At 43.1% G+C, this 16,574-nt stretch overlaps 1 protein-coding gene across 1 annotated transcript in view; it reads right to left on the minus strand.

Annotated features, from left to right (window-relative positions):
• col27a1b (collagen, type XXVII, alpha 1b) overlaps window positions 1-5,618 on the minus strand; it is a 62,601-nt gene extending 56,983 nt beyond the window's left edge. Inside the window, exons 1-2 of the mRNA XM_076731389.1 lie at window positions 4,975-5,618; window positions 3,140-3,204 (exon numbers count right to left, since the gene is read on the minus strand). Coding sequence (XP_076587504.1) covers window positions 3,140-3,204; window positions 4,975-5,027 — 118 coding nt within the window. The 5' untranslated portion in view covers window positions 5,028-5,618. The remainder of the gene's footprint in view (window positions 1-3,139; window positions 3,205-4,974) is intronic.
• Window positions 5,619-16,574: the final 10,956 nt, after the last annotated feature.

A 16,574-nucleotide genomic window follows, 5' to 3' on the forward strand; every position in this document is an offset into this window, starting at 1 on the left:
TAATTGAATCCACATTTCACTGTAGTAAGACACGGCCTTTATTACACTTAAGTATCCTTTACATTAATGCACTTTTTGAGCAAGAGTGGTTCTCCGCCTTTTCACTTAAAGTATCTCTTTAGCTAGCGGTGACCACCCATCACAGTACACACAGACAGGATAACATATACATATATCATTCATAACAAAATGATATGCCTCTCTAGGTTGTAATCCTGAATTGACACAATTTAGTATTTCACAAAAGCTCAAATTAGAGGGGAAAAAAGTCATGATTTAACCTCTAAATGAAAAAATGATGGTTGCAAACCCTAAACACAACACAGTCTCCCAAATCCCAGTCCAAGAAACACTGAGACTACAGCACCAAGGTCATGCTAAATCTGGGTTATTATTTTTGCAAGCACAACATTCAGCACTCTCAGACAGCTAAATCTGTTTTTGGTTCGAACATCAAAACAGACTGGAAATGTTCCCAATATCATAGTATTGTCTATTGTTAGACACCGGTGCAAGTCATCAGTTATGTCAAACAAGAGCTTTTTTGTTTGGTTTAGCAAGTCTGGAAAATAAAGAGGAACTGATCATCCCTGACCAATCAGCATATCCAGAACAAAGTACGCTAATCCCCTCAGTACTTGCAATGTCATAACTAAAAGCTTAAAAGACAGATCTCAAAATCTGTCCTTTTCTCGACTAATACCAAACAAATGTGTGCAAGACTAAAATAAAGTGCTGAATGATGAATTACGGCTCTGCAGAGGAGAAACCAATATAGATACTAGATATGTTAGGAGGGAAACCCTGCTCAGTGTGTGCAGGCAGTTGGAGGTCAGCTCGATTGGAAAACCCACACATGGAAAAGAAACATCAAACAAGACTGTCTTCAGCTGAATTTCACATATAGCGCTCATTTGAATTGTTAATGATGATGTGCCGTAAGCAAATTACTTCCTTCATTTTCTGATTTGTGATCCACTTCCAGGGCCTTTCCTCGCAAGTCTAAATCTGAGCTGGTAGATTGGCCACCTAAGGCTTTTTGTGACCTCCTAATGAACTGAATACAAAAAAAAAAAAAAACAGAGCATAACACATGCTAAAAACACAGCTCCAGACCACAACTGTTCTCAGAAAGGAGGCAAGTGCACAGACTAGTTCATTTCCACTACTCGCACGCCGTCAATGCAACATTTCCTGCAGCTGCTTTACAGTCAAAATCCTCAAGTGGAGACAAAGAATAGAAACAGACAGACACTTCATTTGTTAATTCAGGAAAAGCACCGACACTAAGCAACACAGCTGGTTCTTAGCATTCAATACAACCTGTGTTTACAGACAGATGAAAGTCTCTCTAGAACTCGGCATCCAAAGATGTTTTTGGGTTACCTTGTTTCTCATGGAACAGGGCGTGAATTGCTGGCTTCTGACTCAGCACACGAATGCATCTACAGGCCAGCAGAAATCACCAAAGAAAACTCATTCAAAATATTGTCTCAGTTAATCTTTTTTCCGGGATACATCGAAATGGATGGCTGAATGAGCAATGGGACATCACGATTCCTTACATCAGTGAGTGCATTTCCAGGGTGCAGCTTTATATATACAGTATGAATTATTTACTATCATAATTATTACTGAGACTGCTTGTTCTCTGCCGAAAGGATGGCTTCAAGGTAGAGGTGAGGGGGGGGTTGCTGGTTTGATTCCCTGCACTGACAGGTGAGCCACCATCTGGGTGGAGACTGGTATTGCATCGAGTGACAGACAGAGCCTCCAAATCTGCTGCAAGGATGCTGCACTTTGGCTGACCTTGATCAGGCCCTGACCCTTCTGGTGAAATGTGACGGCACTTGTATGGTAACTATATATAGAAGTAACAGTCGAAGAACTGGAGTATGGCCAGCAACAATCACACAAACAATACAATAGCATGCAATTGCACAGTCACTTTCAATATGATCGGCTTTCCCTGCCATCTTCTCATGAATTGAGTAGACAGCAAAGAGTATTTATATTACAAATGATGCCAGAACTGTCTGCAGGTTTGAATACCAGCAGAACTGTTTTCTCAGGCACTCTGTTTCATCAAGGGACACATTTATAGTCTCATTGGAATCTGGGAGTTTGCAAATGAACAGGTCCTTGCATATAAAAATCTGTCTCTGGGCACTCAGCAGTCATCAGTGGAGGAAAGTATCAAACAGCAATTGGCAGAAACAGCTATCACTGAGTGCAGTGGCTTACATTATCAGAAGGCATCTAGAAACTGGGAAGAGCTCTTATTGAATAAGATCAGAAAATTCTGATTGACAGCAAAATCAGGCAACAAAAAGGTCTTTAAGGTGTGTAACAGAAGGCTGACTGCATCAGACATCTAGACACAGCTGAATGTGAGTCAACATGACACAGAGTGCACTTTAACTTAGCAGAGAAGACTTTAGGAATCAGGGCGGATGGGTCATGTAACGCCTTGGAAGCCTTTACCAGAGAGGGATATGGGGCTTGTTTGGGCTTAGAAGAGAACATTAAATGGTTTTTAACACGAGTATGATGTGTCTAATGCTGGATATTCCATGAAAATGAATCCATATCCTGAGCGACATCTGCCATTTTCGGCTAAAACAGTTGAAGCGTTCAGCGCACAACATCCACTTGATGGAAGAAGGCGAAGAACAGCAGCCAATTCCCAACAAAGACATGATACGCTTTCCAGGGAAGAGTAATCACACTGAATCAGAGTTTTTGGCAATGCTGACAGAGGTACAGCTGACTAAGCTGGAAAATGTAGATGCTGATCACTTCGGTCACAGATAATCCCTGGATAACAAGGATAAATATGTGCACAAGGGGCCCATGTTGGGGAAATGAACTTACTTACAAGGGTTATTTTTACCTTGTGTTCCACGGCTATTCAATGTCACATAATGATAATGTCACAGTCCAGGATGTGAACAGTCTCACCGAGGTGCAGTGCACAGGACAAACCTGAAAGTGTCACTCTAACCTCCCAGAAATCAATTTTAATTTCCTCTTTCCCACACTGCTTGTGAGGCACATCTGAGACACTGCCTGCTCAATAATGTCTTTGCGTATCGAGAAAAGCAAACATTCACCCATCCTTGTCGTGAAGTGTGCTTACCTTGTGCTTGTGCTAGCCTTAGAGAGCAGGTGCAACAGAGTATAGTCCAAAGAATCAGAACTCTCCTACAGACAAAGACAAAAGGGTTGGAAAAACATTATGGCAGATAGTCGAGGTAGGCTACAGATCATCTAGGAGACGTTTCTTTACAGTTTATTAACAGCTGATGGTTCAGTCTCTAAAATGTCAGAAGCAATGATGCATTCTCATCAACAGGTACTTTGCTTATGTTTCATTCATTCATTCAAGGCTTCACCATGATGCAACACAAAAACAACATCATTGTTGCCTTTTTGAAGCTGTGACCAGTAGATGGGCCTGATTATTTTATCAATCAGCTACTTGTTCAACACTCTTTAAATGCCACAAACTCCTGGATTTCCACCTCCCACGGTGATGAGGCCTGCTGCGGGAGGGCATCAGCCGCTCTGCACTGTTCAAAGAGTCGAACATCCGTTTCAAGTCAACAAGCTTTGTCTTATCTTGCTGCCTGACCAGATAAGCTAGTGCTCAGCGGGGCTAAGTGAGCACTCCCATAGGACCACCGCTGACAAACCGAAAAAACACGGCATCACCTTCAAGCCTCCAATTCAAGTGAAAAGTGAAAGAAAATTGCAGGATGCTGGTTTTGAAAGGGTTTTGTGTGTGTGTGTGTGTGTGTGTGTGTGTGTGTGTGTGTGAGTGTATGGATGTAAAAAGGCGCAGCCCATAAAAGACCATTAGATCAACTCTTTTCACATGACAACAGGGACATTTATCGCCCCGTCCCTATCGGCCCACATCAGCCAATAAACAGCCAATTTTATACCACTGATGTTTCTGCGATGCTTCTCTCTCAGGACAAGTGATAACAGGGATGTTGCCAGCTCACATGTAGAGATGTTATGTTTCCAAAGGTGTTAAATGACCTCTGATGAGTGTGGACTCGTATTATCAGCAGGATACACACTTAGGGCTAATGATTAGGTTGTATGCAGTGGATGAAACTGGACGCCTGTCGAGCGAGCGGCGTCTGAAGTGGCCCAGGCTGTACAAGTGCCGCAGTTACGGCAGTGACAGGACATCTTTTGCATTAGTGGTTTTCCAGAGGGCCGCAGAAAGCCACTGGTCAACCACTGACAAACTGCCTGCTTTTTTTGAAGCTTTTCAAACTTCCCCTGCCTCGTCTTTACATCCCATTCACTGCTCTCACACTGACATTAGCAGAAACCCCAGAAAAAGGGAGGGAGGGTGCAGTTTGTGACCAAGTCTCGTGTGTCCAGCGGGGTTATATGATGCAACATTTTAACTTTAGTTTCCCCTCCCATTGGGACAGCAGAGCCAACCAGCTGAGTGAGATGCACAGCGGGGAGGAGAGAAAAAGAGGAGGAGGAGGAGAGCTCTCCTCCTCTCATACATCTCTCTCAAATCAGTCCCAGATCATTTGGCAGCTCATTCTAATACAAGCTGCAGAGACACAACTCCAAGAAACAGTACAGCAGACTACACTGGCTTCCACCGAACAGTCCGAAGAGCAGAGACAATTGTTTCCATAAGCTTCCCTGCAACCTTTTAAACCATACCACCTGTTCAAGTCACTCACTGCCCAAGTTTTCCAAACGTGAACTTTACATTTGTGTTACTTCTCAGGATACAGCTTAGCAGCAGACTGCTTGTGTTGGCTGCGCTACAATTACATCAATGCAACAACTTAACACGAATATCACCTTCAAGTGGACATGACACACCAAAGTAGACGCAGGTGATGTTCACGAGGACACGAATATCTATGAACCTGAGGGGAAAAAAATAAAAGAAATGTTATTTTCTTTGCACTTCAGAATGGATCGACTCACCCCCCGACTCCAGTGGTTTTGAGTTTGGAGTACGGGGCATTGTCCGGCTCCATAGCGGTTACTTCATTCTTTCTTGGGAGTTTCTCCTGCAGTCCGGACGAGGCAGATCAACTTTTTCCATTCCAGGTGTTGCTTGAGGGTCGCGCGAGGAGTGAACGTGCCGGGAAACAAGAACGAAACAGCGGATCAAACACTGCGGGATGAGGCAGCGGTGAACAGGCTGCTTTCTGTCATTGTCTTGTGTCTTCTTGTCCCTGTAGTGTCCTTCCACAAGATGATACCAAATAATAATAAAAAAAAAGACGCTCCGGAGAGCTCCACCTGTGCGCTTCCTGTGGTTTCTCCTTCCTCCTTTCGCGCGTTTTGTTAAAGTACAGTGGACGTCAAGTCAAGCCTTGTCCGGCTTTCTTTCCGCTGCAGGACAGGATGACGACCTCCGCTGTGTGTGTATGTGTGTGTGTATGTGTGTGTATGTGTGTGTCGACTTCCCAAAATGAAAGTTTATTGTGGACTGAGGAAAATCTTGAGAACCGGGAAGGGGGAACACCTCCCTCTGTCGCCCTCAGCTGACATCCAGGGAAACACATTTGTAGCAGAGACGCTGCTGCTGCTGCTGCTGCTGCTGGAGGTGTGTCTTTTTAGGGAGCGGGACCCTCTCGGATTTGCATGTGGAAGTGGGACATGTGCAGAGTGTGTAGCTGCTTATCATGTGTGGTAATAAATGGATGCATAAATGATTTGTGCGCCTGTCAGCCACTAGCTGCTTGTTGCATTTGGAGTCTTTTCAGGGCTGCAGCAAGACTTTTGGTAACACTGAGGTCTCCTCAGGTCCCCCCACGCCCACCTGCTGCAAACTTTCACCAAACACCAAAAATAAATAAATAAATAAATAAATCCACCCTGCAAACTTTCCTAAAATAACTGGAAAGCTCCACAACAAGCATGTAAGTGGACCTTGAGCTGAGATTGTTTATCCTATTCCTTATCGCTCTCTTGTGGTCAGATTTTATCATTTTATTTCTAATTTACCAAAGACATTTCTTTGACATTTGCATACTGTAATACACTTCTTGTTACCTGCAGATGTGAGTGTCAACATTTATATCTGTGATAATATCAGCCATTTGATTTATTGGTCGCCCTCCAATAAAACTGCATTCTGGCTCACAAAAAGCCTGAAATCATTGGAGCCAGAAATGCAGGACATGTCCTCGATATCAGAAGAACCTTCATTCACCTCCTGAACAAACTGTCTCTTTCAGAAATATATTTAATTTTAGTCTACAGAGTTCTGTATTTTGTCATCAAAATGTCGATTCACTGTGATTTTTCTCAATCTATTATATGTCTGTCCATCATGGGAGAGGGATGCTTCCTCTGTTTCTCTATCTGAGGTTTCTGCCATTTTTTTCCCTGTTAAAAGGGTTTTTTGGGGGAGTTTTTCCTTATTCAAATCGAGGATCTAATGACAGAGGCATCTTATGCTATACAGATTGCAAAGCCCCTTGAGGTAAACAGAGATTTGGGACATTTGGCGTGTTTAAATAAAAAATTAGAGGGGTGGTTTTAACTTTTAAACAAACTTGGCACCAAGTTCCACCAAACTGCGGTACGATACAAAGGATATATTTCTGCCATAACAATCCAGTGATTCATTTCATCAAGTGAAAAGTTAAACCAATAGAGCAGCCTTTTGTGACAGGCTTCCTTCACCTCCTGCTTCACCAACATCCACTTCCGTTCTCACCAGTGCAGCGGAGATCTGGGCTGCAGGACAGCACTGGTTCCAGTGTGTGTATGTGTGTGTGTGTGTGTGCATGTGTGTGTGTGTGTGTGTGTGTGTGTGTGTGTGCTGTCGTGTGCTGTGAAATTCCTCTGCCAAAGAAAGTCCTCATTGACCCGCCTTCAGCAAACACGCTATGACAGTGTCCAGTGGAGACCCAACAGAGCACCGATTCAGCTGCCTGCAACTGGATCCCTCCTCCTCACACAGAGCCCCCTCACAGTTCGTCCTCTCAGGGCCAGGAAGGAAGGGAGCTCACCACCTTGAAAGAATACTTCCCATGTACCTGTCTGAGCTACGTCGGATGTGAGCTTTTGTTACCACGAGTTTTAGTTCGCAGACAAGAAGCGCAATGTCCTCTCTGCCTGTGGAAGAGTGCAGAGGAAGATCTCCAATCTGGGGTGTAATGTTTCATGGGGTTTGTAATGGTTATTGCAGCAGCCTATGGAAGCGGTCTTCAAATTGTGGCCCAGGGACTGCAAAGTGTTCTTGTAAGCATGGCTGTGAGGGCCAAGATAGAAGAGGAATAACTTAAAGAAATACCTGTAGTGAGATATTTTGCAAAAATATGTTTATTTGCTTTGTTGCTGAGAGTGAGATGAGAAGATTGACACCAATCTCATGCAGTGTAATGAATATGAAGCCGCAGTCAGCAGTTGATTAGCTTAGCTTAGCATAAACACTGGGAACCGGGGAAACACCTAGCCTGGCTTTTTCTGCCAGGTTTTGTGAGCTGGTAGCTCACTAACACTACTTCCAGTTTGCATGCTAAGCTAAGACGAGCACCCGCTGGTTATAGCTTAGCCCACATGAGAGCTGTGTCGACCTTTCCATGTAACTCTCTGGAAGAAATTGAATAAGCACATTTCCCCAAATGTTGAATCACTTTTGTAATTTTTCTAAATTCTTTGACTTAAAGGATTATGCTAGCAAAATCCTCTACTTTTCTTATAATGCATAAGTCCCATGAAAGACCCACAACTAACAATGTGTTTGTTACTGTATGGCACTCAGTTCCCAGTCCATCTATTCGTACTGAAGACTAAAATATTTAAGAGCAGGTAACATATACCTTCTTTTAAAAAAGGCTAAATAAATTTCTAGGTTTTAGTAAATGTTACTCGGTTGAGTTAAATAGTGAATTTATCTGGGACTGTTTTCAACTTTGTGGTACTTATCACATGTGGAATAAGCATAGACACTTGATGATTGAAGGAAGATGGTCAGTAATGGCTGTCAGGGTCCATCCCTTCCTATGTAACATAGGCTGTAGAAACTTATGTAACTATTATGTAAAGTCCTCCCAGATATGGTTCCTTCAGGCACACGGGGGGTCGTGATCTCATACATATGCTGGTGGTCCTTTACACCAAAAAGTTTGAGAGCCCTTTTCATGCTGGCCTATGGGAAGAAGTGCCTCAAGGCAGGAGTGCACAATTTTATCACTGATTTCCTACCTGACAGCAGTTCAGCAAGAGTCTCCTTCCAATCTGAGCAAAGTCTTTCCTCCACTCTCAATCAAGGCCAACAGCTAGTTTCATGGAAACCATGAAAGAGCTCTGGTGGAAAGAGAAATTAAACAGAGTAGATTTTTTTTTCTTTGGAGATCCGGAGGCAAGTTTTTCTATTAGTGTTTTATGGGTTGATTTTCTTCCACTCATCACATATGACTGCCATCCTGGAACCCGTCTATAACCATTGACAGGTGTGGATAGGCGCTGTGACTGTTTTTACTCCAGACCAGTGGTGGGTAATAGAAGTCAGCTGGCCTGTATACCCCGACATTACGATGGATATTAGAAGTTCAGTGTCTGCAGGAAATTGGAGGATTTTCCTGCAGACAGACAGTGTCAATGTAACTAGCGTCCCTATACCATATGCATAGGAATCATCTTTAGTTAATAAAGCAGTCATATCATTTTTGAGCAGCATTTGGTTGTCCACAGTCCAAGTGTGGTGATTTATTCCATTTACTGAGGCTGTATTGTTGAGATTAGTTAGAAGACCTGAGGGGATTATGATCATTTTAGGTTATCCCTCTCTCTTTTCTATTTTTGTAACAGGCCTCAAAATATGAACTTTGAAAACATATCCTTTCATGTTATGCTCCAGCGATCAAATTTCTTGTCAGATAAACACAGAGTCTTTTGTTTTACTCCCATGTCTTGGGGAATTGGGGCCAGCTGAATGCATCAACCTCTGTCCAGGCACAGCTGGATCCAATAAGTGCAAGCCCTGGTGCTGTGTTTACCCATTCCATACATTACAACAGGAAATTTAGAGAAAACTTCTATTCACTCTTGCTGGGTAAGTCCCAATTAGAGTGATATAATTGTTTCTATCTGTTTATATTATGTTGCTGCCTCGGGATGGAACTGTACAACCTCTAACTGGGGTAATGTTTTGAATAGGTTTAATGGTTGCATAACAGTTACTGATCTCAATTGACAAACCACAAGCTCAAACGAATGAATAAATTAGAGCTGAGACAGATGGAGAGAAAATTAACTGGCAACAGATTGATAGTTAATTGTTCATTCGGAAGTACAAATCGTCAATATTCACTGGTTCTTGATTTAAAAACTAAACATCTTTGGGATTTTGACTGTTTGTTTGGACAACGCAAGTGATCTAAATATGTTAACTTTGGGTAATCATTAGAGTAATTTCCTCCTCTATTTTCTGATGTTTAGAGAACAAGACACTGAGTAATTAATACAGAAATTAACTGGAAGACTGTTGTAACCTAAAGACATTTCTTGAATGTTTTATGTGCTATAAAAGGAAATATTTGAAGGTGCTGTTTGTCATGTTTTCAACAACAAATCATTCACACAATAAGATTCGTGTTGCAAACAAAATCACCTGATCAGATCAGACCGGCAGTGATCTCAGAACCCCTCAACTATCGTTTGGTCACACTTTAGCCCCTGAGGGTAAAAGCCAATGTTTAAGGGCTTCTGGTGTAGCCAGCGAATAAACAGATCCGGGATGAGACTTCCTCTTCTGTGCACTGACCACTGTGTAGTCTGATTAGCAACCTGAGACGAGATGATGACATTTCAGCTCATCTCTATAAACAGATATCTGCATGTGAGTGCAGATTTATTTAAAACAAACAAAAAAAGCTAAGAAAAAGCTAAATTGTTGTCAGATGATAGGCAATGGGTTTAAAGATTGTGTTTCAGCCGATGCATTCTTCCCTTTTCCTGTCCATACAGACTGTTTATCTGCATGCAACCAAACCCACTCAAATGTGATTGGTCAATGGCTATAAACACGGTACAAATGGAAACCAGAATGCTTCCGACACCAAAATCTTTCCCTTGCCAACAGATTCTGCATTCATATGCAGATATATGCTTGTAGCTGTCAGAATAGCAGTAATGCATAGAGGAAATGTGCAGCACATTTCTGTTTTAAAGCTGCTCTAATCACTATTTCTATAGTACCAAATGGTCCATGTGTAATGCGAACTCATCAAAACCTTTCAAAGAAACAATACATTTTACAGCTCAAATCAAGGTTTTAGTGAGGGTCCATACATGTGTTTTGAGGTCTGCATGTTAAGGAAATGCATTTGATAAATTCTGTGTGGCCACAGGTCTGTTACATCCATCAGTCATCAGTTAGTCTGTAGGAGTTCACATATTAATGTGACAGGGATCTTACAACCTTAGAATACATCATAAGTCAGAGCATAAAGCACAGCATTGCAATGATGTGGTGAGCCAAGATGCTCATTTCTTTCCTTACTTCTCAATAAAATGGTAATAATAATAATAATCTTAAAAGCAAAAGAACACAGAGTCTGAATCCTCCAGAAGGCCACATTAGATGTGGTAATTATTGCCAATTCCTTACCCCGCAGAGCTGCAGAAAGACAGACGCTGCTGCCAAGTCAGAGGCATTGTTGTGGTGACATTTGAGTGGAGGATCAAACCGCTGATGAATAATCCATATTGAAAAGCTGCTCTTTCTGCCAAATGTCAAACAGCAGCAGGAGCCATTGTTCGCGGAGCGGACTCGAAAACTTTTCATTCACCGTCATCACAATGCTGTGTCACATACTATAGAGAATGTGGCAATGAAGGGTGCACTGAATATACAGTTGTTTATAATCTGAAGAGTTTAAGGACTGTTGCATTAGACTCACACGCCACTAGTAATCCACAACGGACAGTCCTCACTTTTACTCATTTTCTCACATTATTAACATAAGTGTTTTTTGGCCATGCAGTTGAATGAAGTCTGCTGCCTTTCAAGAATTTAATTAGTTCATGTTTATTCATGATTTGACTTTCACTATCCTGCTTTTATATGAATTTGTTGTGTCCTATTATGGTCTAAACAAGTGGTCCCCAACTTTTTTACTTGTGTGAACTTAAACCTAAGCAACGTCGAGTGTCGTATAGGTTTACTATGTTCTGTTAGCCAAGTTACTTTCCCTTCACAGATTCCATAAGTTTGATCCTTTTCTGAAGCCTGAAGGGACAAAACTACCCAGAAAATATAAATGTTTACAAAAACAACATATTGTGTGTAGCAAAATATGTTTTTAATCATCTCATGAGCCCTCAGATTTATGCTGCTCTAAGCTGGAAACCAGTGGTTTAAATGCTGTTGGCTGACCCACCAATATGACAATAAAACACCACTCGAACTGTACAGCCACTGTAACTGTAGCTTTGCATGCGTCATCGTCACAGCGGTATCCAGTCTATAAATTTCTCTCCTATTCTTGACAATAAAAGGAGATCTGTTATGGAGCGGCCCCACTATGAGATTTTCACTGCGGTGCTACATCTCACAAATCCAGAAACCTTCACTCTCATCCTCAGCCAGGCCTTTCCACATTCATCCTCGGCTACACTGCGTGCACCAAGTGTGAGCCAACATCAACTTCCTGCTCCTCTCTCGCTGTTTACTGCAGCAGTTGCACAGATTAAGACAAAGATCTTAATACTGCTGTTAGTCAAGAAAACATCACAGTCTTCTGTGAGCACCACACATTATCTGATTAGCTTTCCATCCATACAAACTGGCAGAGTCAGGGCTTGCAGCAAGTCTCCATGTGAAAAAAATATTTCTGAATTGACAACAAACCGCTTCCAATTGATCAACCTGCACAAGTATCATCTTATTTGAACAGACTAGACAAAACAAATTAGGGAGTGCCTGCGGTAAGTACAGAGCTTCAGCGGACCCAACAGAGGGTTTGCTGTTCTGACAGAGGTCCACCGCCCACGGGCTTCCGTAAACACAAACACAGCACCTGGCTTTCTACATGTGGGCTGAAAACAGGCCTGCTGTACACACACATACACCCCTGCCCACCCATTCCCTCATGTCATACACTGACTCAGACTGTTCTCATGGCACAAATGCTCCAAGTGGATGCAGTCAGTCCCAACAGGCTTTGGTGTTAATATTGCTCCAGTGTACTGCTGTTCTCTGTTTGGAAATGCACTGAAATACAACCTTGTCTATAGTGTCTCAATTAGGCTGTTTTGTCCCAGATACCATTTAGAGGTCGTTCTTTGTGCACATACAGTGATGTAACGAGACTGAAGCAATTGGTATGCCTCTTCACAAGCGCTTGATGGACGGTCGACAGTCAATAGATAGACAGATAGATAGATCGATAGATAGATGCTCTTTTTGATCCACACATGCCTATACACATAGCACCTACACACACAAAAGTTACTGGTGTGTTTTGTTGAGTAATACCATAGCAGAGGGGACAAAACACCAGCCATAGCATTTCCAGGGCAGGGATCTGGATCTATGACCAGATGGAAGCATGAAACATGAAGCATGAAGAACGGGTTGAGGTGGCGCCTGGGCTCATGTGCTATGGTGTGTCCTCTATGTGTAAGGACGCTGTGTGTAAGGCACTGTGTGTGATGTGGATGAGTTTGTTCCTGTTGGAGGCGGTTAACATGGTGAAGAAACAGGGGAACGGTACAGGAGAACAGGTTGAATTATATTTTTGTGGAGCATCAACAGAAGGTGGAGGGTGCTATGAGTTTTTTCAGATGGCAAAGACTGACAGGCTGACATCAGCATCCCTTGAGATTAACTCGAGAGGTGATTCATTCAGAGGTGCACGATTACAAAGACATCAAAAGTTAATGCCCTGCAAACTGCAAAGACACTATCCTTCATACGCTGCAAGTGGAAATAAATTGCATCACCCTGCCCTGAAAACTTAGAGGAAGTCTGAATCACTGAGCTTCCCGGGAGGGTATGTAGCCATTGTTCACTTCATTTGTTTTGTTTTTGCCCAAAGTCACAATCAAGAAACTCGAATCCCAACACTTTCCACTCTCCACTGCCCTCCTAGCACAGCATCGGCTGTGTGAAACTCAAACCTGTGTACCAGGGTATCAGATGCATCTATGCTTCTTTTCAGCTGTAATTCACCCATTAGTCATATAGATCTGTTCTCATCAGCAGAACATTGATGATTGATGTGTTTAGCCTGATTATTTCTGGGCTGCACAACAGTAGACACTGCCGCACTGGCGAGGCCTCATGTGGCTGTACAGCTGAAGCACCAAGAGACACGATACAGTGACTTACAAAGGCCTGAGAGGGGAAACTGCTTCCCAACGAAACCTGTAAATTCCTAACAGATTGAGCTTCTATGATTGAATGCCATGTTTTTGGAAGAGTGATTGAAAGAAGCTTGTTACACTGCTGGATTTGTTTCAGGCCAAATACCGATAACATTAGCAGACAGACAATGGGGTCACTGATCTGAGTTTTACTTGTAACAGAGAAGCACAAAGGCCTTATCGAAGGAGTGTGTGAATTACAGCGCAGCTCTTGTTTGCCAGCTTATGCTCAGCCAGGCATGATGGTGTACCACTTAGTTTTGTGTTCAGTCTACTACAAATGTGGCTGTTGAGATCTTCACAGATCAACAGTAGAAAGAGAAAAGAAACTTTGACTCTTTTTAGTGCTGATAACAAATTCTTTCCTGTCTTGTCTGCAAGACTTCGGATGCTAAGAATTGACCTAACAAAATAAGACACCCTGAGCCAGACATCTTTTCTTTGCTGTACAGAGCTTTAAATGCACACCACCACAACACCACAAATAGAAGCTTATTCAGTCTGATACGGCAGAGAAGGATGACTTCTGCAGATGTAATCTTCAGGTGCGCCAGTCTCATTTATCTGTCATCCTCCCGGGACTTCGAAGAGCGTCTTTATCGGGGTTCCACAGAAAGGAATTCGCAAAGACTGCAGATGAAATATGGAGGGATTGGTTTCAGCAGAATCACTACTGGCAGCCCTGAGAGAAGGAGATAATTGCCACTTTGACAAGCTTTGATCACAGGTACAGTTATTCTCAGAATGTCGGTGTTGATAGAACAATGAGATGACGGCCTGAAAATTCAGATGAATTTGCCCCAGTTTTTCTTCACCCCCTCCTCATGCTTAGATTCTGAATAGAAGCTCTGTCTAGCACACGAAGAGACAAGGATGACAAAATGAGGGTGGTTGACGTGGCATGGCTTAGCTGTCCGTAACTCCCTTTTGATTTGTAGAAGTGGAGAAAGGGGATGTGTTGATGGCTACTGAAATGTTTGGCGGGGGGGGTCGTGAGTAAGTCATCCGTGACCTGTAAATACTGTGGGTGGAATGAATCACTGTGGTTTCTTTTTTGTCGGCAGGCAGAAAATTATTCAAAGTCAGTGCCAAAGTCAGTTTTAGCAAAGTAGGAGGTGTGGAGTCATGAGGGGTAACGGTGGTGGGAAGAAGAAGAAAAAAAAAAACCTCAAGGTGAAGATATAACCTCACCACAAAGAAGAAAGGTTCAGTTTATTGAGATCTCTTTGAAAATGCATCCAGACCACAGTGCAGCCCTAAAGCAAACATGCCTCCTACACTACCTGCCTGGGCTAAACTCAGATGCAGCATTTGTTAGCAGGGCCACCCAGTTATAGGAAGGAAGAGATCTTTGTGTGAGTGTTTGAAGGTCAAATGAGTCAGGATTTTTCCTCCCTGACCTCAAAACGTAAACAAAGAAGTTCTCAAGTCAGTGCTGTGTTTATTATGTTACATAGGTTCTCGTGGTTTGGAAGTGGATTCTCCCACTCGTGCAGGATTCATTTACATTTGACCTCCTCCTGTATCCTACTCATTAGCCCTGCGCTGATGTTGTTCTCCTGAAGGCTCAGATGCCTCAGAGGGACCTGCGTCCTGCATAGCAACGCCCACATGATGTCATTTCCTCCCACGTCGCTGATGCCGTTCCTGTCCAGATCCACCTGCTGCAGACTCATGTTTTCTTTCAGTGTGTCGGCCAGCAGCCTGACCCCGGGGTCCCCCAAGTTGTTCTCATCCAGGATGACCTGAGTCAGTGAGCTGTTTCCTTTGATGCTGTCGAAAAGTTCCTTCCAAGCCGCCAGATCTGCACCACTGGTCTGCGCCAGCCCTAAATACTGAAGATACGAGTGGTGCCTCATATATGATGCTAACACCTTTACCCCGTCGCTGCTCAAGCCATTTCCCCCAACATCCAGTTCCAAAAGTGCAAAAACCCTGAAAGAGCTCCATCCGCTGGGCAGCTGCAGAAGCATATTCTGCTCCGATGGGAAGAGCATTGCCTGTTGGATGGCAGCAGCAGCTCTCGCCGTTTGCTCCTGCAGCTCAGCTATTCCGTTCAACAGGGCCAGCACTCCGTGGTCACGCAATTTGTTTCCAAACAAGCTGTAGAGAAAGAAAAAAGTGGTTACCACAGAGATTTCGATTCCACCATGGACTGCTCATTTCAGAGGGTATGCACCCTGATATTAAGATTTCCCTTATTAAGCTTTGATTTGGTTTAGTTTAACTTTTATTAAGTTTTATCCACTACAAACTACTATTGTAGGAGCACTTCATTTGTAGTAATGAAAAAGCCGACACTTGTATGCAAACTAAGCTAACTGTTGGGGCCTTACATGTCTAACAGAAAACGGGCCAGCTCCGTGTGTGTCGCTCTTCATCGCAGTTCCTCTCTTTCAGTGCTTGCGAGCGGGGGAAAGCCAACGCCAGATTCACCCTCCTTTTGGAACAAGCTTCACCCGCTTGGCATTTCACCTTGTTATATTTGAGATTTTTCAGTGCTTTGTCTGCCGTTTTCATAGCTTTGTCTTGAATGCGTGCTGCTTATTGTCTGTCACCTGGTCGCTTCCTTTTTATAATGCATGCTGTTATTGGCTGGGGGGCTAGAACACCCACTGCCCAAAGGTTACAGCCCAGAAACAAACAACCACAGCAAAATAAGTAGAACATAAGAAAATAGTGGCAGAGGGCAGGGTCTCTCCTGATAAATACACCACCACACACGTCTAGTGGGTCGTAAGGGATAAATTTTGTATTGTATTTGCACTGTATTTATGCAATATTTCTTTGGGAAAATCCTGCATAGTATACCTTTAAAGGAACTGTTTGTATAACCACCAAAATTGGGTTATTTACGAGACTGTTTCTAAGCTGAGACCAGTAACTTCCTGGATTCTCCGTTGGTTGCCTGCCAACTGCTCAGAGCATTTGTACTAAGATAAGCTAACCAGCTGCTGGCTGTAGCCTCATATTTAATGGACATCTTTTCACATAACTCTCTGCCACAGAGCGAAGAAGCCAAAGTCTCAAACTACTCCTTCAACTATTCATCTGTCCTGTATGTGATGACCAGCTGCACTCTCGCTGCCTCACACATGTCAGCATGCACTATAAGTCTCCTCATCTGTCAATAGGTCTCTGAGCAAATGTCAGAAAGACAAGCGCCTGCACATTTACCGCATTTCATGGGGAAA

Source organism: Chaetodon auriga, chromosome 5 (assembly GCF_051107435.1).
Source record: "Chaetodon auriga isolate fChaAug3 chromosome 5, fChaAug3.hap1, whole genome shotgun sequence".
In the NCBI taxonomy this organism is placed as follows: domain Eukaryota; kingdom Metazoa; phylum Chordata; class Actinopteri; order Chaetodontiformes; family Chaetodontidae; genus Chaetodon; species Chaetodon auriga.